We start from the raw sequence: 23,215 nt of genomic DNA on the forward strand, positions 1-23,215 counted from the left end.
TTCACTTGTTTTAACATTTTTACTTCTTGTTTTCCTTCCTTAAATATGAAATTAATTGTCAGGTACTTTGAATATTAAGCACCACTGAGACAGGAGAGCTTTAGGGTATGCTAAGACATCCATCACAGCTCTGGTTTATTGAGGGGAGTGCTGAGCCTGATGTGTTGAGAGTAGGAAAAGTTGGAATGCTGCAGTGGTTCACCTCTCTGTTCCACACTGACATCTTCTGGTAGGTCTGAACATGCTCAGCCTCACTAGCTCTGCAGGTGACACAAAGATAGGAGGCAGTCTTGATCTCCTTGGGGGTAGGAAGGCTCTACAGAGGGGCAGGCTGGATCGATGGCACAAGGCCAATGGAGTGAGACTGCAAAAGGCCAAGTGCTGAGTTCTGCACTGTGGGCACAGCAGTGCCCTGAACAGGCTTGGCAGAGTGGCTGGGAAGCTGCCCAGCAGGGAAGGGCTTGGTGCAGAGGAGGCCACAACTGCAGGACTGGGTTCAGTTGTGGGGCACTCACTGCAAGGACACTTCTGATGCTGGAGTGGGTCCATAGAGGGGCAACAAAGCTGGTATAGGATCTGGAGAAGAGTGAAGAGTAGTTGAGGGAACTGAGGATGTTTAGACTGGGGGGTAAAAAGGCTGAGGGTGGACCTCCTCACTCTACAGTTCCCTGGAAGGGGCTTGGAGCAAGATGAGTGTTGGTCTATTCTTAGGAACAGGTGATGGGATGTGAAGAAATGGCCTTGAGTTGCACCAGGGGAGGTTTAGGTAGGAAATCAGAAGAAACTTCTTGACTGAAAGAGTTCTCAAAAAGTGAAATAGGCTCCCCAGGGGGTGGTTGAATCCCCATCCCTGGAGGTGTTTCAGAGAGGCAGAGGTGTGGTGCTGAGGGCCATGGCTTGGCCCCAGCCTTGGTAGAGGTAGAGAATGGTTGGACTCAAAAGTCTTTTCCAACCAAAACGATTCTGTGTTTGTCCAAATTGATTCTTCTCAGTTTCTTGGGAATTGAGAGCTAAGAGAACTCACTGGCAGATGCAGGCACTCTGTACATATTCCATGGCAGTCTGTCTAGAGGCAATGGATACAATTTCCTGCTGCAAAGTCATTGTGGAGTCAGCCCAAGTCGGTAGAGCCTGAGTCAGCAGCACCAGCTGATCCTCGTGGTTCTGCAGAGCCTCTTCAGCAGCCTCCTAGCCAGTGCCTCTGCCCTTCTGTAAGTTAAGCAGTGATTAAACACAGTCAGCTACTGCTGGTTTGTTGTTTGGGGCTTTTTTTTCCCCTCCATAACACTGATTTATGTGGGCTTTTGGAGCTTGCTTTCAGCTCCTTTTATACCATTGCTATTAGGCTAAGAGCTGTCTGGAGCTGGTAATGAGATTTCCTTCCAAGGCACTAGAATTACTTCATTGTGAACAAAGTTTGTTGCAAACAAAAAATACCCCAAGCCTTCCTTTTCTGTTGGAGAGGGCGGCAGGACTCTAAAGATCTCATCTGCAGAGAATTCCTTTATGTGAATGCTCACTTCTGAAGTCCAAACCACCTTGCTTGCCTCCTGAGAAACACCTTCATGCTCTTAACTTGAGCCATAGACACCTACTGATTGGGCAACGTTCCTGATGCTGTGTTACTCATTTTTAAGTGAGTAGTTTAGATGAGTGATCAGTCTGCTCCCCACCAGCAGGTGGTTTAAAATACATCTTTTAACCTGTAAAATTGTCTTTGTTGTATGCCACTCTACTCTGCCCTGGGGAGGCCACTTCTGGAATGTTGTGTCCAGTTCTGGGCCCCTCAGTTCAAGAAGGACCTCAGGGAACTGCTTGAAAGAGTCCAGTGCAGAGCCCCAAAGCTGCTGCAGGCAGTGGAACATCTGTGAGGCCAGGCTGAGGGAGCTGGAGCTGGGAGCTTGGAGCAGAGAAGCCTGAGGGCTGCCCTCAGTGCTGTGCTAAAGATGTGCAGGGCTGGAGCCAGGCTGTGCTCAGAGATGGCCAAGGACAGGGCAAGGGGCACTGGGGGCAAGATGGAACAGAGGAGGTGGCATGGGAACAGAAGGAATAACTTTTTCCCTTTGAGGGTGCTGGAGCCCTGGCACAGGCTGCCCAGAGAGGTTGTGTGGTCTCCTTGTCTGGAGCCTTTCAAGGCCTGTCTGGATGTGTTCCTGTGTGATCTGTGTTAGATAGGATTGTCCTGCTGTAGCAGGGGGGTTGGACTCGATGATCTCCTTGGGTCCCTTCCAATCCCTAATATCCTGTGAGCCTGTGAATGGAATGCTTATAACCAGCATATATTTGGTTATTGTCTTTGTCATCTGCACTCAAAAGCTTTACATGAAAGATTACAAAGGGAATGGTTTTTTGCCCAGTAGCTTACTGTGGGCTGGAGATGTTCAGTGAAAAATCTGAGACACAGTTCTCCCTATTTTGGGGCCAATGGGTTTGTACTTCTGCAGGTAATCCTCAAGCACACACAGAAGTGTCCTTCAATCATTCCCTTTCTTCTCATAGCTCCTAATATTTGTGTTATTGTTTCAGCTGAGCCTGATTGGGATGATTGATTGATTGATTGATTGATTGATTGACTTCTTGGTAATCAAGTTTTCAGCAGGCAGCTGAATTTCATATCGCTCCCTCTCACTCCTTTCAGTCACTGCTCTTGTCTGTGGCATCCTCTTCCCTCCCACTCTGCCTAACCATGTGGCCAAACAGAAGTTGTAACCTTGCTGTGGAGGAGTGCTGGTGGATTTTCCCAGAGTGCATGGGACACACAATGAGTTCTAACTTCCCTTTTGGCTCTTGCAGGTGCGCAGGTTTGCAGAGGCATTCTTCTGTCTCGAGCATCCCAGGCAGGCTGCCCTTGCCTATCAGGAGCTACAGTAAGTAGCACAGTATCCAATGTGCTTATCTTGAGGAGTATTGTAGTGGGTTGCAAAAATACTTAGAATGGTTTAGTCTGGAAGGGATCTCAAAGCTCATCCAGTTCCAACCCACTGCCATAGGCAGGGACACCTCCCACTAGAAGAGGTTGCTCAAGGCCTCATCCAACCTGGCCATGAGCACCTCCAGGGAGGTTGTGGAGCACAGAAGCACAGAATGGGGTCTTTGATCACATCGGGTGCTTCCGTGCTCCACAACCTCCCTGGGCAGCCTGTGCCAGTGTCTCACCACCCTCACTGCGAACAACTTCTTCCTAGCATCCACTTTCAATCTCTCCTCTGCCAGTTTAAACCCATTACCACTTGTCCTGTCATTACAAGACCTTGTCAATAGTCCCTCCCCTGTCCATCTGTAGCCCACTTCAGATACTGGAAGGCTACTCCAGGGTCTCCTGGAAGCCTTCTCTTCTCCAGGCTGAAGAGCCCCAACTCTTGTAGCCTATCCTCTGTAAAAAGTTGGGAGAAGCTCAGATTGCAAATACAGATATGAAGTTGTTGTTTTTTACTGACAGTTATGTAAGAAACTATTAAGTAACTACTAAAGTACTAAACTGCTACTCTTAAGTAACTATTAAAAACTATAAGTAACGCCACCAAGTGCAGGCTTCTACACTTTGGCCACAACAACCCCAAGCAGCACTACAGGCTGGCGCCAGAGTGGCTGAGAGCAGCCAGGCAGAGAGGGAGCTGGGGGTGCTGGGAGAGAAGAGCTGAAGATGAGGCAGCAGTGCCTAGGTGGGCAGCAGAGCCAATGGCATCCTGGGCTGGCTCAGGAGCAGTGTGGGCAGCAGGACAAGGGAGGTTCTTCTGTCCCTGTGCTCAGCACTGCTCAGGCCACCCCTTGAGTGCTGTGTCCAGTTCTGGGCTGCTCAATTCAAGAGAGATGTTGAGGTGCTGGAAGGTGTTTGGAGAAGGGCAGCAAGGCTGGGAGGGGCCTGGAGCAGAGCCCTGTGAGGAGAGGCTGAGGGAGCTGGGGGGGTGCAGCCTGCAGCAGAGGAGGCTCAGGGCAGAGCTCATTGCTGCCTGCAGCTGCCTGCAGGGAGGCTGTAGCCAGTGGGGTTGGGCTCTGCTGCCAGGCACCCAGCACCAGAAGAAGGGGACACAGCCTGAAGCTGTGCCAGGGCAGGTCTAGGCTGGATGTGAGGAGGAAGTTCCTGGCAGAGAGAGTGATTGGCACTGGAATGGGCTGCCCAGGGAGGTGGTGGAGTTGCCATCCCTGCAGGTGTTCAAGAGAAGACTGGATGAGGCACCTGGTGCCATGGTCTGGTTGGTTGGGCAGGGCTGGGTGCTAGGTTGGGCTGGCTGAGCTTGGAGCTCTCTTCCAACCTGCTTGGTTCTATGATTCTGTGATTGTAAAGCTTATTAAGTAACTGCCTGTTAGAAAAAACTTCTCATAAAGTGATTTAAACTGCTGCTGATGCCTGTTGGTGTAAAAACAAACAGTTCTTCTCTCATGTAGGACTACTCTTTTTCCTTTTTGCAGTGCTCAGAGTCATCTACAGATGTGTGCAGCCATCAAAAACACTTCTTTCTGCAGTGCTCTTCCACCCCTTCCCATCGAGTGCAGTGAACTGGATGGAGATATGAACTCCTTGCCTATCATCTTTGAAGATCGCTATTTGGATTCAATCACTGAAGGTAAACTCACCTCACAGTGCAGCTTTCTCTTTGAAGAGAGGGTTAAAAAGCCCTGTAAAAGCTCACTGCCTGGTGTATTTTTTCCTATGTATATGTTTCTTTCTGGCTCCAAGGGGATGTTTATCTGCTAGGAAATCATAGAATGATAGGGGGTTGGAGGCAACCCCCAGAGATCATCCAGTCTAACCCCCTTGCCCAAGCAGGATCACTCAGGGCAGGTCACAGAGGAGCACATCCAGGTGGCTTTTGAAAGTCTCCAGTGAAGGAGACTCTGCAACCTCTCTGGGCAGCCTGCTCCAGAACTCCAGCACCCTCACAGCAAAGAAGTTCCCCCTCACCTTGACATCCATTCCTTCTCAGTTTACATCCATTGCGCCTTGTCCTATCACAGGGCAGCACAGAAAGAGCCTGGCACCTTCTTCTTGCCACCTACCCTTCAGACATTTGTAGACACTGATCAGATACCCTCTCACCCTTCTCCAGGCTAATCAGCCCTAGAGCTCAGCCTTTCCTCGTCAGACATGCACCAGTCCTTCCATCCTTGTAGCCTCTGTTAGACTCTCCAGTAGCTCCCTGTCCCTCTTGAACTGGGGAGCCCAGAATACTCCAGCTGTGGTCTCCCTAGGGCAGAGTAGAGGGGTGGGAGAAATGTTTCTTTACTTTGAGTTTTGAGGGCTTGATAGAGCTCTGTAATTAGTGGTTTACAGCTTCAGTTACCTGCATGAGCTTGTTGTAAGCAGTCTTTTTTCTTTTTTTCTTCTCCTGGGTGCAAGATGTGGATGTACCCTGGTTGGCAGTTCAGAGTCTCCCCAGGTCAGAGTCCAATAAACTGGATAAATTTGAAGCTGAAGAAAGTTTTGTCGCTGGTTTTACTAGCCCTGAACTGAAAATGAGACCTGCAGCTGCCTCCAACCTTTGGCATCCAGAAAGTGAGAAGATGCTAACAAAAACTTTGAAAGGGAAGAACGAAGATGCAAATAAATCCAAAGTTAAGGTTACTAAGCTCATGAAAACGATGAAACCTGAAACCACAAAAAAAGTTGTGAAGCAGAACTCTAAGGACTCTGTGGTCTTAGTGGGCTACAAGTGTTTGAAAAGCGCAGCGCTGGAAGATGCCTCTCGAAGCTCAGAAGGCAGGACTGCATCCAATGCCAGTGAAGGGCTGGACCCTGCATTAGGTGCATTTCCTTGTGATACAAAGACCTGCAGCAGGCAAATAAGTCAAAGAGAACTTCCATTTATGCCATCTGGATCTGAGGAGAAGGCTGCCAAGACTGAAGGTGTCCAACCAGGTCCTCTTAGCCCCCTGCACTGTGAAAACGTGGCTGGGTTTGGTAGACTTACCATCTCCCAGCCTGGCTCTGGAGCTCTACAGGCAGATAGTGCTCTACAGGCCAGAGCTACACTTGAAGGCTGTCATGGAGGTCAACCAGCTCCCTCAGGAGTCAGGACAATTGAGGTCAAACCAAGTGCTAAGGATCCCTATGAAGGGGAGAAGGTCACCGTGCACATCGGGTCGTGGGCTGAGCTTCCGCACGATGGAGCACAGGGAGGGAACCTGCAGGTACCTAACATCCAATCCTTGGAATCTGGAAATGCATTGACTTTGGGAGAGCAGGAAGCAGTGCTGGAAAAGGAAGACGTCCCACACAGCAGTGACATCCTGACCAAAGTGAAGAGCAATCAGGCTGCTCCTGCCACCAAAGAAAGTCAGCTTGCAGCCAGCGCCGACGCCGCCAAGGTACCGGATGTCAGCATAACCTGCGCCTCCTCCAGGTTTTCAGACTCAGGGGTAGAAAGTGAACCCAGTTCCTTTGCGACTCACCCCAACCCCGACCAGGTGTTTGACAACGTCCAAGGGCAAAGTGCACATAACGGGGAGAGAGCATTTCCTCAGCTTTTACTCAAGCCAGACTGTGCTGTGAAAGCGGCGCTAGAGAGCCACTGCACGGAGAGCACCAGCGCCGTGAGCGAGATCCAATCATCCCTCACATCCATCAACTCCCTGCCCTCGGATGATGACGAGCTGTCACCCGAGGAGAATTCAAAGATCTCTGTAATACCTGAGTGCCAGCTAAGTGACAGCAAAAGGGTGTTAGATATGGGAGAGGTGGACTGGCCAAAATGCCGTGACAGCAGAAGAAGCAACAGCGCTTCGCAGCAGGAGTGCGTTGCGCTTTCAGGGCGCTCGGGTGACAGAGCTCTGCCTGTACATTCCTCTCTCTCAGGAACAAAGGATCTTTTAGGCTTAGCGGTGGCAGGTGAGGACACATCTGCCCCTGCAAGAAGTTACAGCCCGCAGGCAGAGCTTGGCACAGCCTGCAAGGCTGCTCAGGGTCCCGAAAGGGAGCCTAAGGCTGCAGAGGAAAGAGCTGAGTTGAGCCTGGGAGCTGGCTGTGTGGGTGAGCAGTCTGCTGGTTCAGGCTCTCCAGCTCCAAGTGCAGCGCCTGAGGCTGGAGAAGCAAGTGAAGGAAAACACAGCGAGCCTTTAGAACCGAAGGAGACGACCGAAGTAGCTCCGAGTGAAACTGGGACTGAGAATCCTTCTCCAACCAGTAGTACTGACATAGTAAAGCAGGGGCTTGTGGAAAACTATTTTGGGTCTCGAAGCAGCACAGACATTTCAGATATCTGGCCTCTGGACAGCAGCAATCCTGTTAGCCCGCAGAAGGACACGTACGCCAAGCAAACGGTTTGCTCTTCCCAGCAAGATGAGGAAGAGGAGGAGGAGGAGGAGGATCAAGAAATGATTGAAAATGGGTATTATGAAGAAACAGACTACAGCCTGTTAGATGGAGCTGTCAGTGCTGAGCAGGATCATGGCTCAGCAGAAGACAGAGCTCTGAGGTCTGAAAGGATCGATGGCGGGCACCTGCGAGATGGAATGAGTGTGCCTCCTGTCTGTGCTCCTGGCTGTCTGTCCTTCCCCTCTGCCCTGAGAGACTCTCCTTGCAACGTGATCTGTGCTGCACGGACTAGGTCTGATGCAATTACACAGCAGCCAGGCAGCACATCCTACAGCTCAGCCTCGGCTGCTTGCTGGTATGAAAGCTCTCCGAAACCTCAAATGTTAGCGTAAGTGATTGTTTTAAACTAAGGGGTTGGCTGGTGGAGGGGATGTAGCTATGGGAAAGGAGCATGCTTAGAGTGCCCCCTGGAATGTGCCTCCTGGATTCCACCTGCTCAAGCAGCATCATGTTTTAGATGATCAGACAGAAAGAGTCTTAGCATTGAATTCACAGAATGGTTTAGATTGGAAGAGACCTCAAAGCTCATCCAGTTCCAACCCCCTGCCTTAGGCAGGGTCACCTCCCACTAGAACAGGTCACTCAAGGCCTTGTCCAACCTGGTCTTGAACACCTCCAGGGAGGTGGTGGAGCACAGAAGCAAAGAATGTGATCAAAGATCACATTCTTTGCTTCTGTGCTCCACCACCTCACTGGACAACCTGTCTTACCACCCTCACTGGAAAGATCTTCCATCACATTCTGTGCTTCTGTGCTCCACAACCTCCCTGGGCAACCTGTGCCAGTGTCTCATCACCCTCACTGCAAACAACTTCTTCCTAACATCCAGTTTCAATCAATTTTTTGGTGGTAAAGCAAAATTTTGAGCATAAAAATGATGTTTTATGAAGTGGAAAGTGTTAATATAAGCATTGTATCCAGCAGTATAGGCTGGATGTTAGGAAGAAGTTCTTCACAGAGAGAGTGATTGGCATTGGAATGGGCTGCCCAGGGAGGTGGTGGAGTCTGTGTGGCTGGAGGTGTTGAAGCCAAGCCTGGCTGGGGCACTTAGTGCCATGGTCTGGTTGGCTGGCCAGGGCTGGGTGCTAGGTTGGGCTGTATGAGCCTGGAGCTCTCTTCCAACCTGCTTGATTCTATGATAAGAAGATGTGCTTTGAGTTTAAAAACAAAATCAGTCTGTAACAGGTTGTCCAAATAATGAGCTGAATGAAGCAGATGTGCAATGGGAGCCTCAGTTCTCAATCTTAAGACAGCCAACCGAGAGCACAGGACTCTAACACAGTGCACTGCAGTTTGGATGCTGCAGCTGTGTGGGCATGAGGTGTGGCAGCTTTGTGTGTTGCAGTGCTCAGAAAGCAGCTTAGAAAAGAGGCAAAACCAAAGAGAGAAAGGCAAAAAAATGATGGTAAGCAGCTGAGAACAGGAGAAAGTTTTGAGCAGTGCTGGAGTAAAGCAGGTTAAAGTGGACAGAGCAGCTGCTTCTGAAATGCTGGAGGGTGGGTACTGGTGTGGAATGGAAGGGATGAAAAGCTGAGAACTATTTTTAGGCTGTTCTGTAACATTAAAAGTGAACTTGGAGTAAAATCAAGGAGTTGGCCTTGGGGAAAGCAGAGTCTTCTGGAGTGTGGGATCACTGAGGTTGGGGAGGGCACCATCTGCTCTGGAGAGAGCAACCTTGGCACATTCTGCTCAGGAGAGAGACCTTGAGTACAAACTAAGTCACTTCTGCTGCAGAGTGGTGAGACCAACTGACTGCAGTGGCTTCTGTTGAGACTGACTTCACTGAGGCTCTCTCTTGCCAGTTAGTGAGGAATGAGCTAAGTGGGAAAAGAGAACAAAAAGTAGAAAGGATGGAGGACAGCATGGGGCTGCGAGGGAGCACACAGAAGGAGGGGAAGAAGCATCAAGTTTGAAGTGCTGCAGGGAAGCTGATACACAGTGAATGAGGTAGGAAGGTCCTACACAATAAAACTAAGGGAAGGGGAAGAAAGGGAGGAACACTCAGCATATGGGGAGCTCAGCTGTTAAAAACCATACAGTGCACATCCTCAGATAATAAGCAGAAGATCAGAGGTCTGCGTCTGAGTTCTGCTGAATCAAGTTAGCAGTTCTTCAGCCTACCAGAGGGACTTCTGGTGAGCAGTTACAGCCCTGGCTCCAGCTCTCTGCTGAGCTAGGAAATAGGTTTTAAGTTTGACAAGGGTTACCAAAAGTCACTGGAAATCTCTGCCCCGACTTCTGATTGGCTTTAATTGCTGGCTTCTTGTTGCTGCAGTTCAGCAAAGCTGTTGCTTGCTCAAGAGCAGAGCTAACCCACGATTTCCAGTGATTGCAGAAACCCTCAGGGTTCACAGAGGTGCTCAAAGTGGAGGAGTCAGTAGAGCTTGATAGATGGATTTTGCTACCCAGGAAAAAGGGCTGTAGGAAGCTGCAGTGAAAAAGATTTTGAGGAGCTGGCTTGAAGATAATGAATTGCTAAATCTGTTTTCCTTTGTGTCAGTTACATAGAAGACAAAGCAAGAATAAAGTAGCAAACTGTCTCCTAGGAGACCCCTGTGAGTAAATTTTGATTTATTGTCAATATGGTTTTGTTCCAGTTTCCTGCAGGCTAAAGAAGAATTGAAACAACTAAAACTTCCTGGATTTATGTACAGTGATGTTTTCAAACTGGCTTCTTCAATACCTTATTTCAGTATGGAAGAGGATGACTGCTCAGAAGAAGGAATACATCTCATAGTCTGTGTCCATGGCCTGGATGGTAGGCTGGGGAATGTGATACTGAGTGAGACAGCAGTTCAGGTTACCCCTGGGGTTTAGCTTTTGTCATCTGAGCTCTGAAGGGAACCTTTCTGAGATAGCCACTGGAGGGAAATGGGAATCTGACTTTCTGCTGCTACACCTGGCAGCCTGTTCCACAGAATGGGAATCTGACTTTCTGCTGCTACACCTGGCAGCCTGTTCCACAGAATGGGAATCTGACTTTCTGCTGCTACACCTGGCAGCCTGTTCCACAGAATGGGAATCTGACTTTCTGCTGCTACACCTGGCAGCCTGTTCCACAGAATGGGAATCTGACTTTCTGCTGCTACACCTGGCAGCCTGTTCCACAGAATGGGAATCTGACTTTCTGCTGCTACACCTGGCAGCCTGTTCCATAGAATGGGAATCTGACTTTCTGCTGCTACACCTGGCAGCCTGTTCCACAGAATGGGAATCTGACTTTCTGCTGCTACACCTGGCAGCCTGTTCCATAGAATGGGAATCTGACTTTTTTGCTACTACACCTGGCAGCCTGTTCCACAGAATCAGTTAAATTCAGAAGTTTATGTAACATTTGTCTTCAGTAAAATTTTCATGCACATAGACCCATTTTCTCTTGGAATTGTAAAATCATAGAGTGGTTTGGCTTGGAAGGGACCTTAAAGATCATCTAGGTCCAGCCCCCTGGTATAGGCAGGGACACCTCCCACTAGACCAAGGCCTTGAGCAGTTTAATAGAATTATAGAGTGGTTTGGCTTGGAAGGGACCTTAAAGATCATTTAGTTCCAACTCCCTGGTATGGGCAGAGACACCTCCCACTAGACCAAGGCCTTGAGCAACTTAATAGAATTATGGAATGGTTTGGCTTGGAAGAGACCTTAAAGATCATCTAGTTCCAAGCCCCTGGTATGGGCAGGGACACCTCCCACTAGGGCAGGTTGCTCAAGGCAGCCTGAAGTGCTGAGTTCTTCATACAAGTTCTGTCCCATTGCTAACAGATTTGCATCAAAGCCTTGTTCTGTAATTAAGGCAGCAATGGTGCTCATGAATTGAAAGCATACAAGACTGCTGCTGTAGAGAAATGCTAGGGATGTGCTCTAGTGGTGACCTGGCAGTGCTGGGACAAAGGTTGGACCTGGGTGATCTTGAGGGTCTCTTCCACCCAAAGATACTCTGTGATTTGTTGGTTTGGGTACCTCTCTAAATGTATCTATCTGCTAACAGCCCACTCTGCCCTTTTATTCCACCAAAATACCTACTGCTTGCCCTTATTCTTTGCTCCTTAAGCTAGCTCTGAGCTCTTTAATTGACTTTTATCACAATTAATGAGGTCTTCAAGACTGCAGTGTTCAGGGTGCTGTGTATCTGCAGGATGTTAAGACAAAAAGGGACAGGACTTCCTAAACCCATGTCTGTGTTGAGTGTCATTTTTACAGCCCCACTTTGTCACCGCTTTTGGCTTTGCAGATTACAGCTTTCTGCATTTTAATTAGGGTTGAGGATATCATTAACTGTGTTTAAATATAAAGCAAGTTCATTTAAGTCTTCTAAGTGCTTTTAATGCAAGCTCACTTCAGTCTCTAACTCTTGGTTGTTTTTCCTGTTAAGGTAACAGCGCAGATCTCCGATTGGTGAAGACTTACATAGAGCTGGGGCTGCCTGGAGGGAGGATAGATTTCCTGATGTCTGAAAGGAATCAGGTACAAAGAACAAAACCAACAAAACCTCAGCTCTGCAAAGCAGTGACCAGTGCACATCTTCAGCTCTGCAAAGCAGTGACCAGTGCACATCTTCAGACGTGGCTCTTTGCTGGCATTGGAATGGGCTGCCCAGGGAGGTGGTGGAGTCACCATCCCTGGAGGTGTTCAAGAGAAGACTGGATGAGGCACCTGGTGCCATGGTCTGGTTGACTGGATAGGGCTGGGGGATAGGTTGGACTGGATGATCTTGGAGGTCTCTTCCAACCTGGTTGATTCTATGATCTCACACCGCCTCCTTCCCTTTGCCAGCTCATTCATCAGTATGTTGAACACAACAGATTTTAGCACAGATCCTTTGGAGCTTGTGTTGAGACGTTTTAGGCAGCCTTTGCCTACCTCTTTTTTGATGTCCAGCTGGTAATGCCTGTAGAGACTCAGCTATGAAGGGGGAATAAGGCTTTACAGGGTTGTTTTGTTGGGAATAAAGAGTGCTAACATAGATTCTTTCTGCTGTTGCAGCACTTGTCTCATTTTTATTCCATGGGCAGCGTGATTTAGTTGTGAATGTGCAGTTTGCTCTCCTGTTTCACTGCAGATAAGGTTATGTACAGATGAAAGCTTAGGAGTGAGGCTGGCTGTGTAGTGCTAAGATTTGGTTGGCTATATTAGAAGAAAATGGGTCTTGCAGCACAATGGGTATCACTTTAGTCCATCTTCCAAACAGGAAAAAATGGGCAGGAAAAAAACCACAATATCTGGCTGTAGTGTTTGTGATTGTGGATGCTTGAGTTTGTGTGCTGCTGATCAAAACACTGGGGAACAAGAACTCAGAGTGAATGCAGGATATGTGTATTACTGCAGCAGAAAATGGAGTTACTGGTGGCTTACTTTTGTTTTGCAGAACGATACCTTTGCTGATTTTGATTCCATGACAGATCGCCTCCTAGATGAAATCATCCAGTATATACAGATCTATAACCTGACCCTTGCAAAAATCAGGTAAGGTCCCTTCTCTGCCACTTAGAGAAAGCAAACTAGAGCCCTGCCTTCTGCTGAAACTGTCAGCCTCAGGAGCAGGCCCAAAAAGAGATAGGAAAGAGAAATTCAGGGAGGGGAGAGGAGGACAAAGAGGAAAGAGGGAAATCGCCACTGAAAGAAGACTGCACACGGTTGGAACTCTCCCAGGCCTGTTGATGGGGTTAAGGCAGAGCTAAGCACTGCATGGAAGGAGCTGCTGTCTAGAATGGTTTGAGTTGGAAGGGACCCTAAAGGTCATCTAGTTCCAATCTCCCTGCCATAGGCAGGGACACCTCCCACTAGAACAGGTTGCTCAAGGCCTCATCCAGCCTGTCCTTGAACACCTCCAGGGAGGGAGCATCCACAGCCTCCTTGGGCAACCTGTTCCAGTGTCTCCCCACCTTCACTGCAGAGAATTTCTCTAGTCTAAATCTGCCCTCTTCAAGCTTCAATCCATGCCTTCTCATCCTATCACTACCAAACCTTTGTAAGAAGTCCCTCCCCAGCTTTCTTGTAGCCCCCTTCAGATACTGAACTGCAGCTAAGAGGTCTCCCTGAAGCCTTCTCCAGGCTGAACCGCCCCAACTCTCTCGGCCTGTCTTTGTAGGAGAGGTGCTCCAGCCCTCTGATCATCTTTGTGGCCCAGCCTTACCCATTCAGGTCTTGAGTACCTGTGAGGATGGAAGCCTTTCCAGCCCATCACACAGCTAGGAAATAAAGCACATGCTTTTAGAGTGTAGTTTCAGAAGCTGTTTTCCACCTGTCAGGTCTTAGCTGGTTTTCTGGTGACCTGTAGCAGACTTCATCCTCAGTGGGATTAAGCAGCTGGACATCCTCTTCCCTAACTAACTGGCTCACAAAAAAATGGAAGTCACTGATAGTGCTGTGTAGGTGTTACAACATCTGCTCACTGTTTCAGCACCTCTTTGACTGTGGCTTTTGAGGGATATTTTAATTCTTTCTTCCGTGAATTGTGATGCTTGGACAGCAGCTTGCAGTTGTTAGCACAGAAGAGTGAGGTTTTACTGTGGTCTGAATGAGTCGAGTTGTGCCACAGAAACCCTCCAGCATCACTCTGCTACTTCAGTGTCTGAACTGATCTCTGCTATTCCAGAGCTGACAGCAGTGCCACCTGGTGTTGGGAGCTGCAGCCCACCGCAGCAGGTATCTCTCTGGAGTAGCATGGGACATGCTTTTGTCCTGCACTTTCACAACTCTCTTTGAAGGGTTTTCCTTCTCCTCCACTTCCATTTTTGATTTGAGCAAATCCCTTAAATCTTTCTCTGTTAGAAAATAATATCAAAGCTTATTAAATGTCTGGAGTGCATCAAGAAAAGTGTGCCCAGTAGGTCTAGGGAGGTTCTCCTGTCTCCCTGCTCTGCACTAGCGAGCCCACAACTGTAATACTGTGTCCAGTGTTGGGTGCCTCAGTTCAGGAGAGACAGGGATATGCTAGAGAGAGTCCAATGGAGAGCTACAAGAATGATGTAGGGATTTGAACATCTCTGCTATGAAGAAAGGCTGAGAGCCCTGGGGCCATTCTCAGTCTGGAGAAGAGAAGGCTGAGAGGAGATCTCAGTGTTTATAAATATCTGAAGGGTGGCTGTCAAGAAGGTGCCAGACTCTTTTCAGTGGTGTCCTGTGATAGGACAAGAGGCAAAGGACACAAGCTGGAACATAGGAAGCTCCACCTCAACATGAGGAAGAACTTCTTTACTAGAGCCCTGGAGCAGGCTGCCCAGAGGGGCTGTGGAGTCTCCTCTCTAGAGCCTTTCAAGACCCATTTCAGTGCATTCCTGTGTGACCTGCCCTAGGTGATCCTGCTCTGGCTGGGGGGCTGGACTGAGTAATCTCCAGGAGCCCCTTTCAACCCCTACCATTCTGTGATCAGTCAGGTAAACATTGCAAGCTGTGGCAAAATTCCTGATGCTGCAGCAATTTTGAACATGGAGTAGTAAAAGCACACAGGAAAACCTTCCACTTGTGCTGAGACTGGAAGGGAGAAGGAAGAGGCAAGGCAGAAGTAGCTCATTCTGTCGTAGACATCTCTAACGCTCAGAAGTGGCTCTGCCATTCCACAACCTAAGGATCGAAGGTTCTCATTTAGCTTTAAATTGGAACTTTCAGAGGCAGCAGTTTTTTATTGGGAATCAGTTAAAGGGGAGCAGAGGTTTTTAGCTCAGTATTCTGCCCAGCAATCAGCAGTAGCTTTGCTTCAGCTGGTTTTTGGCTGGTGAATTTAGTCACAGGAGCAGGTGATCTTAGGGATGTAAGTGTGGCATGGAGGCAACCCAGACACCGTGGATTCATAGACTGGGTTAGGTTGGGTTGGGTTGGAAGGGACCCTCAAGATCATCTACCTTTTCTTTAAGACAGCGCTTAGGGTGCTGTGGTCCTTACCTCAGCAGAGATCTGTAAGCAGTGCTGCAGTGCTGTGATGTCCCTTTACACAGACTTGGGAGTTTGATGGTAGGCACCTCAGATGAAGTAGTGATAACAATTAGGTACACAAGACTGGAGTCCCATCCATCTGCCCCCTGGAGAAACAACTAAATGTATTCTCCTGCCTCCCTCAAAGTGATCATCACCTACCTTGGTCCAGCTGTTAAGCAGATTTGAGATGTTGCTTCTGTTTTAATCAGATCCAGTTAAGTAATGATTTTTCTCCTTATAGGATTACTTTTGGAATCCTTCTCCACTAAGCTGTCCCAGTGACTCTCACACACAGTGAGGGTCTCACACACAAACTAAAGTGGCAATTTATTCACTCATACCACAGCTCATCAAATATTTCCTGAAGCCTTGGTGCTAAGGGAAAGAAATCCAGAAATAATCACAGAATAGTCTGGGTTGGAAATGACCTCCAAAGGTCATCCAGTCCAACCCTCTGTGCAGCCAGCAGGAGCATCCTCAACTAGATCAAGTTGCTCAGAGCCCTGTTGAACCTCACTTTGAATACCTCCAGGGATGGGTCCTCAACCACCTCCCTGGGGAACCTGTTGCAGTGTTGCACCACCCTCATGGTGCAGAGCTTGTTCTTAGCATCCAGTCCTGACCTGCTCTAGTTTGAAGCCATTGCCCATCTCACCCTGTCACTACAGGCCTTTGTAAACAATCTCTCTCCAGATTTACAGGTCTTCTTGTAGACTCCCTTCAGGTACTGGAAGGTTGTTATTAGGTCTCCCTGGAGCCTTTTCTTCTCCAGGCTGAACAACCTCTGGTTTGAGTGGGATATACACCTAGAAATCATCTGGAGTTTGAGTGGGAGATGCAGCGTTCCAAGAGTGCTGTATAAGGAGCTCTGAAGCATGTTTGTAAGCAGCCTGGGAGATGTGGACAAGCTGTGTTTTGTGTCACCTAAAATACAGGCTGCTGAATGAAAACTTGATGATGTTCTCCCTCTGCTCTTCCAGCATTTTATGACACCAGTTATATTTTTCTCTGTTTTTATTTTCCCTTCTCTTTAAACAGCTTTATTGGACACTCACTGGGAAATTTAATAATCCGTTCAGTGCTCACAAGACCTCGATTTAAATATTACCTCAGCAAACTCCACACCTTCCTGTCTCTGTCTGGACCACACCTTGGTACCCTCTACAACAGCAGTGCTCTTGTTAACACAGGTAAAGTCTTCTTCCACTGCCATCAGCTTAGGGGGATGAGAGATTGAACAATCAAATCTAGTTGAGAAGTGTCCCTGCTCACAGCAGGGAGGTTGGAGTGGATGATCAGAATTTTGCCATTGGAATGGGCTGCCCAGGGAGGTGGTGGAGTCACCATCCCTGGAGGTGTTGAAGCCAAGCCTGGCTGGGGCACTTAGTGCCATGGTCTGGTTGGTTGGCCAGGGCTGGGTGCTAGGTTGGGCTGGATGAGCTTGGAGCTCTCTTCCAACCTGCTTGATTCTGTGAATAGTTCTGGGCTTGACATCGCTGACAGGGAAAAAATTAACATCTCAGAGGCTAAATATATGAACTTTACATATTTGGCTCATGTTGAATGAGTCTTCATGTTCTGTTGTGGCTCTATACTGATGTTGTACCTAACAATGCAGGACTGTGGTTTATGCAGAAATGGAAGAAGTCTGGGTCTCTGTTGCAGCTGACCTGTCGAGACCATTCGGATCCACGCCAAACCTTCCTATACAAACTCAGTAAAAAAGCAGGTAAGCTTTGGGGGGGTCCTTGCTTTGGGGGTCCTTGCTTTGGGGGTCCTTGCTTTGGTACTTTGTCTTTGAAAGCCACCATATAGAAATGTGACCAGGAAACCTAGAAATAATTAGAATCATAGAATGGTCTGGATTGGAAAGGACCTCCAAAGGTCATCTAGTCCAAGTCCCTTTGCAGTCAGCAGGGACATCCTCAACTAGATCAGGTTGCCCAGAGCCCTGTCCAGCCTCACCTTGAATATCTCCAAGGATGGGGCCCCAACCACCTCCCCAGGCAACCTGTTCCAGTGTTCCACAACCCTCATGGTAAAGAACTTGTTCCTGAGATCCAGTCTAAATCAGAGGAGAGAATTTTGTCTTTGAAATAAATGCGTGGTGCACATTTCTGCATTGCTTTGGTAATGAAATTTCACTGTCATAGGATGAGAGACCTTAGAGCTGCCTTTCAGTAGCTGAAGGGATCCTACAAGAAGGCTGCAGAGGGACTGTTCATGAGGATTTCTAGAGACAGGACAAGAGGGGATGGTTCAAAGCTGAGGCAGAGCAGGGTTAGACTGGAGCTAAAGAAGTTCTTCAGTGTGAGGGTAGTGAGACTCTGGAACAGGTTGCCCAAGGAGGTTGTGTCCTGGGAGGTGTTCAAGGCTAGGATGGGTGAGGCCTTGAGCCAAGGCTAGTTGAGAAGTATCTCTGCCCCACGGCAGGGAGGTTGGAGTAGATGATCTCTGAGGTCTCTTCCAACCTAAGCCATTCTAAGATATTCTACAAGCCACAGAATGCCAGGTTAGAAGGGACCCCAAGTATCATCTGATTGAACCTTTCTAGGTTATGGGGGAGTTGAAATGAGCTGGCCCAGCACCCTGTCAGGCTGAGTTTCTGCTAACCAGTCATCTTTCATTACCTATGTATGGTGGCCAGGGATAAACCAAACTCCATTTTGAAGCTGAAATAGTTGACATTTGTCCCAAAACTTACATAATTGCAATTCCTGAGACCTGTCCTTAAAGGGATAACTGGCAATGAGGTAAGTGTTCTTTGAAACCAGTGCTGCTTGGTCCCATGCAGGGATTCAGCAACAAGCTCTGGAATTTGCACAGCTCCTGATTACTGTTTCCTCTTAATTAATTGGTTATGCTTCAGTATTTTCTGTAAGTGATAGCTGCACCTTCATGTTTGCTTTCCAACATCAAACGTAGAAGTCAGGTAGCTTAGGAAATGCCAGCTGATTTGTTGGCACATCACTGGTGCAACTTGAGGCCACTTCCTCTCGTTCTGTCACTTGATATTAGGGAGAAGAGACCAATCCCTACCTCATTACATCATCACAAGAGATTCCTGATCCTTGTTATGTCTAAAACAAAGCCAAAGCAGGATCTTTAGTCAACCAGCATATACAGCATAGAAAGGAGTCACTGTGACCAAAACAGAATGCCCAGCAGACCAGACTCTCTTATCTCTTAGACTGCCCATGGCATCCTGGGGTGCATCAACAACAGTGCCTCCAGCAGGCCTAGAGAGGTTCTCCTCCCCCTCTTCTCTGCCCTGGTGAAACCACACCTGCAATACTGTGTCCAGTTCTGGCCTCCCCAGTTCAAGAGAGGCAGGGATCTGCTGGAGAGAGTCCAATAGAGAGCTACAAGGATGGTGAAGGGACTTAAACATCTCAGCTATGAAGAGAGATCTGTAGCTGTTTAGTCTTGAGAGGAGAAGGCTGAGAGGGGATCTTAGCAACAGCTATAAATATCTGAGGGGTGGATGTCAAGATGAAGGTGCCAGACTCTCTTTGGTGGTGCCCAATGATGGGACAAAGACTACCAGATACAAGCTGGAACACAGCAGCTTCTACCTCAGTATAAGGAGAAACTTCTTTACAGTGAGGGTGGTGAGACACTGGAACAGGTTGCCCAGGGAGGTCATGGACATCCCCTCCCTGGAGGTGTTCAAAGCCAGGCTGGATAAGGCCTTGAGCAACCTGGGCTAGTAGAAGGTATCCCTGCCCATGGCAGAGGGGTTGGAACTGGATGATCTTGAAGGTCCCTTCCAACCCAAACTATTCTATGATTCCATGAAATGGGAAACATCACAACTGGGTCATGCCTCTATAGATTGCAGTATGTGCAGACAAAAAGATGCAAACATCCTGTAATTCTCTACCTCTGTTGAAGGCAGTTGGGAGATTTTGCCTTTTAGTGCAAGATGTTTTAATAAATTGGTGCCAAATTTCAGCTGTGAAATTATTAATGATAATAACACAGACAATGATGCAGTACATATAAATTATATTGCTATATAAATTATATTTCTGGATTGTCCTTCTATATACATGATATTTCTATATAAATTATTTCTATATTAATTAAATTCATGTATTAGAATGTATTATATTAGGGCCACATTAATTATATTAGGCTATATTAATCATATTGGAATATATTCATTAGTTTGTACTAATTGTCATAGAATCATAGAATCAAGCAGGTTGGAAGAGACCTCCAAGATCACCCAGCCCTGGCCAGTCAACCAGACCATGGCACTAAGTGCCCCAGCCAGGCTTGGCTTCAACACCTCCAGCCACACAGGCTCCACCAGCTCCCTGGGCAGCCCATTCCCATGCCAATCTCCCTCTCTGCCAACAACTTCCTCCTAACATCCAGCCTAGACCTGCCCTGGCACAACTGCAGACTCTGTCCCCTTGTTCTGGTGCTGCTTCCCTGGCAGCAGAGCCCAACCCCACCTGGCTACAGCCTCCCTGCAGGCAGCTGCAGGCAGCAATGAGCTCTGAGCCTCCTCTGCTGCAGGCTGCACACCCCCAGCTCCCTCAGCCTCTCCTCACAGGGCTGTGCTCCAGGCCCCTCCCCAGCCTTGCTGCCCTTCTCCAAACACCTTCCAGCACCTCAACATCTCTCTTGAATTGAGGAGCCCAGAACTGGACACAGCACTCCAGGGGTGGCCTGAGCAGTGCTGAGCACAGGGGCAGAAGAACCTCCCTTGTCCTGCTGCCCACACTGCTCCTGAGCCAGCCCAGGATGCCATTGGCTCTGCTGCCCACCTGGACACACTGATGGCTCATCTTCAGCCTAATATCTATCAGTACTCCCAGGCCTCCATCTTCCTACCTGCTCTCCAGCCACTCTGTCCCCCCTCTGTCCTGGGATTTGCTCTAATGGATACCTTTTCCTCTTTTTCTGTAGGTCTTCATTACTTCAAGAACATTGTGTTGGTAGGATCTCTGCAGGATCGTTACGTTCCGTATCACTCAGCTCGCATTGAGATGTGTAAAACAGCTTTAAAGGATAAACAATCAGGTAAGGAATCCTAGGATGGCTTAGGTTGGGGGGGATCTTAGACATCATAGGATCATAGAATGGTTTAGGTTGGAAGGGACCTCAAAGTTCATCCAGCTCCAACTCCCTGCCATATGCAGGGTCACCTCCCACTAGAACAGGTCACTCAAGGCCTCATCCAGCCTGGCCTTGAACACCTCTAGGGAGGTTGTGGAGCACAGAAGCCCGGAATGTGATCGAAGATCTGTGATTCTGTGCTCCACAACCTCCCTGGGCAACCTGTGCCAGTGTCTCACCACCCTCACTGGAAAGAACTTCTTCCTAACATACAGTTTCAATCTCCCTGCTTCCAGTTTAAGCCCATTCCTCCTCATCCTGGCATTACAAGACCTTCTCAGTAGTCCCTCCCCAGCCCTCCTATAGCCCACTTCAGAATCTGGAAGGCTACTGCAAGGTCTCCTAGAAGCCTTCTCTTCTCCAGGCTCCCCACCATGGGCAGGAGCACCTCTCAACTAGACTGCTGCTCAAGACCTCATCCAACCTGACCTTGAAAACCTCCAGGCAGGAGGGCATCGATGATCTCTAGAGATCCCTTCCAACCTCTGTGATTCTGCCAAGTGTTATTTCTGCCTGGAAATTCACACAGTCCAACTTTTTCTTCTTCCTCTCCAGGACCAATTTATGCTGAAATGATCCAGAACCTGCTCCTTCCAGTTCTTCAGAAGAAGGAGTGCAATCTGGTTCGCTACAACGTGATCAACGCGCTGCCCAACACGGCAGACTCCCTGATCGGCAGAGCCGCGCACATCGCGGTCCTGGATTCAGAAATCTTTCTAGAGAAGTTCTTTCTCGTTGCTGCCCTCAAATATTTTCAGTAGAGAAAACGAAAGAAAACAAAACTTTGGTTTATTACCTCATTAACAGATGAATCAAATAATGTGTGGTATTAAAGTCTAGCTGCAGCTGTATTTTAAGAGATATTTATACTTTTTATATGGAAGATAATTTATATCATCCACACTTAGGGCTTTTTAACATCAACTTTTACTTTCTAGGTAATGTGGCTGTGCAATATTTTTTTTTCTTTGTTTCTTTTTACTTTTCTATTACTTTTTTTTTCCCCCCCTCCTTCATTTTGGGTACCTATTTGGAGATTAAAGCACAGTGAGTGGGTTTGGTTGGTTTATTTCTCAGCTCTTAGACGACAGAAGTCATTGTTACTTGGTTCCATATTTTTTTTTCCCCCCCAAGAGGCTTTAGATGTGGAAATAAATTGGATTTTAAAGTTCTCAGAAGGTCTTAAGCGTTCATTTGTTGTATTTTAGCACTGTAAGAAGTTGAAACTGGAAACACAACGAGCTGCTGAAATAGTGGAGGTTTGAGAATTGCTTTGTCCATGGGTCTTTGTCAAGACTTCACCACAGCTTAGCGCTTTCCTGCCACGTCCTTCTCCTGGTCGGTAAATAGCCTGTGGGAGGAGACTTTCTACTGATCTCAGAGCTGTGGTAGTTTACATGCTGAGTTTTCTTACTGGAACACTTCACTTTTCAGAAGCAAATGGCAACTGAGGATCTTTGCTCATGTTTAATGACAGCTGCCTTCCAATCGTCGAGGTCTGAAGATGGCTCCTTCCTCTGCCGGTTCTCCAGGTGAACGTGGACAGTTTTGCACAGACTTCTTCCGTCTGCATCACAGAAGGAAATGGTAGAGATTTCTGCAATACTTTTATCAGTTACAAGCAATTTTTAAATAATACTGTTCAGATGTTTTATTGACTACAAAGCGTTGTAAATACAAATCATGCAACAGGACAATCTTGTACACTTGACCTGTCCAATGACGCAGGCAAAAGGGGGTTTGATATACAGGAATGTCCAAGGTCTACTGACTTTCTACTGGTGCTGCACAGCATTAAGTTGGGGTTCTCCTTCCTTCCCTTTTTCCTGTTTCAAACTGAAGTTGAGGGAGGTGGGGGGGAGGGAAAGAGTTCCTTGTGCATTCACTAATTGTTTTTATTCTGCAAACTAGAGATTGGTTGTATACTGCATGTTTCTTTTTAGCCTTGTGTTATTGCATCTGCTGTTAATAAAATGAACAAATGGCTCTGATGGAAGCAATTAAAGAAAGCAAAACCTTCTGCTAATTACCAAAATTCTGGGGAGGTTTTATTTTTTGGGGGGTTTGGGGTTGTGAGTTTGTTTGGTTTTGGTTTTTTTTTTCATGTAGTTAATAATTTTGTATTATTCAAAATGAACAGAGCAATAAGAGTTTATAATGAAGTGATTTTCATTTTCTTGTATAATGCAATCTTTGTCATACCCTTTTTTTTCCCCCCTCCTGCTCAAATGAGCATCTACAGCTTGGCAATGGACACTTAAAAAGAGTCTTTTTTTAGAATCCCGTGTCCTTCTGTCTTCCCACTATAACAATGTCTGCTTTAATTAACAATTATGATTATTATTTCTTAATCATTTCTTACTATGACAGTGTTGCTAAGTTCTAAATATGTAAATTACCTTCTGGCATCTCAATTGTCTTTTCTTTCACACTATAATAGTTGGTGGCTGTTGGCTGAATTTTGAGTGTCAGTTTAGAGAGGTAGGTCTACAGAATGTTCCTTGATTCGTAATGAGGAAGCTGAAGCAGTCCCAGCACAGAAGTATTGATTCTTTCACTGCTGAAACACGTCTGTCTTGCTGTGTCTCTCTGGAAATCCCACGGTGGAAGCATGTCTCTGTGGTTAGCAAAGCAGAAATACCCTGGCAGAACCACAGAGTGGCTCAGGTTGGAAAGGACCTTAGAGATCCACTCCAGCCTCTGCCATTGGCAGGGATGCCTCTCAGCTAGACTCAAGGCCTCATCCAACCTGGCTTTGAACACCCCCAGGGAGGAGGCAGCCAAAACCTCCCTGGGCAGCCTGTTCCACAGTCTCACCACCCTCTTAGTGAAGAACTTCCTCAGTTCCAATCTGTCCCTGCT

General features: G+C 47.6%; 1 protein-coding gene across 4 annotated transcripts in view; it reads left to right on the forward strand.

Moving 5' to 3' along the window:
- The window catches only part of FAM135A (family with sequence similarity 135 member A), a 75,314-nt gene extending 52,776 nt beyond the window's left edge, over positions 1 to 22,538 (forward strand). For 2 of the 4 annotated variants that reach the window (XM_064164154.1, XM_064164155.1), the window contains 10 exons: positions 2,794 to 2,867; positions 4,411 to 4,565; positions 5,339 to 7,640; positions 9,910 to 10,070; positions 11,682 to 11,773; positions 12,675 to 12,772; positions 16,262 to 16,413; positions 16,842 to 16,952; positions 20,144 to 20,257; positions 20,909 to 22,538. In XM_064164154.1, the coding sequence (XP_064020224.1) occupies positions 2,794 to 2,867; positions 4,411 to 4,565; positions 5,339 to 7,640; positions 9,910 to 10,070; positions 11,682 to 11,773; positions 12,675 to 12,772; positions 16,262 to 16,413; positions 16,842 to 16,952; positions 20,144 to 20,257; positions 20,909 to 21,114 (3,465 nt within the window). In that variant the 3' untranslated portion in view covers positions 21,115 to 22,538. The remainder of the gene's footprint in view (positions 1 to 2,793; positions 2,868 to 4,410; positions 4,566 to 5,338; positions 7,641 to 9,909; positions 10,071 to 11,681; positions 11,774 to 12,674; positions 12,773 to 16,261; positions 16,414 to 16,841; positions 16,953 to 20,143; positions 20,258 to 20,908) is intronic. The other 2 variants (XR_010306975.1, XR_010306976.1) reach the window with 2 other exon arrangements.
- The last annotated feature ends 677 nt before the right edge of the window (positions 22,539 to 23,215 follow it).

Source organism: Pogoniulus pusillus, chromosome 25, assembly GCF_015220805.1.
Source record: "Pogoniulus pusillus isolate bPogPus1 chromosome 25, bPogPus1.pri, whole genome shotgun sequence".
NCBI lineage: Eukaryota > Metazoa > Chordata > Aves > Piciformes > Lybiidae > Pogoniulus > Pogoniulus pusillus.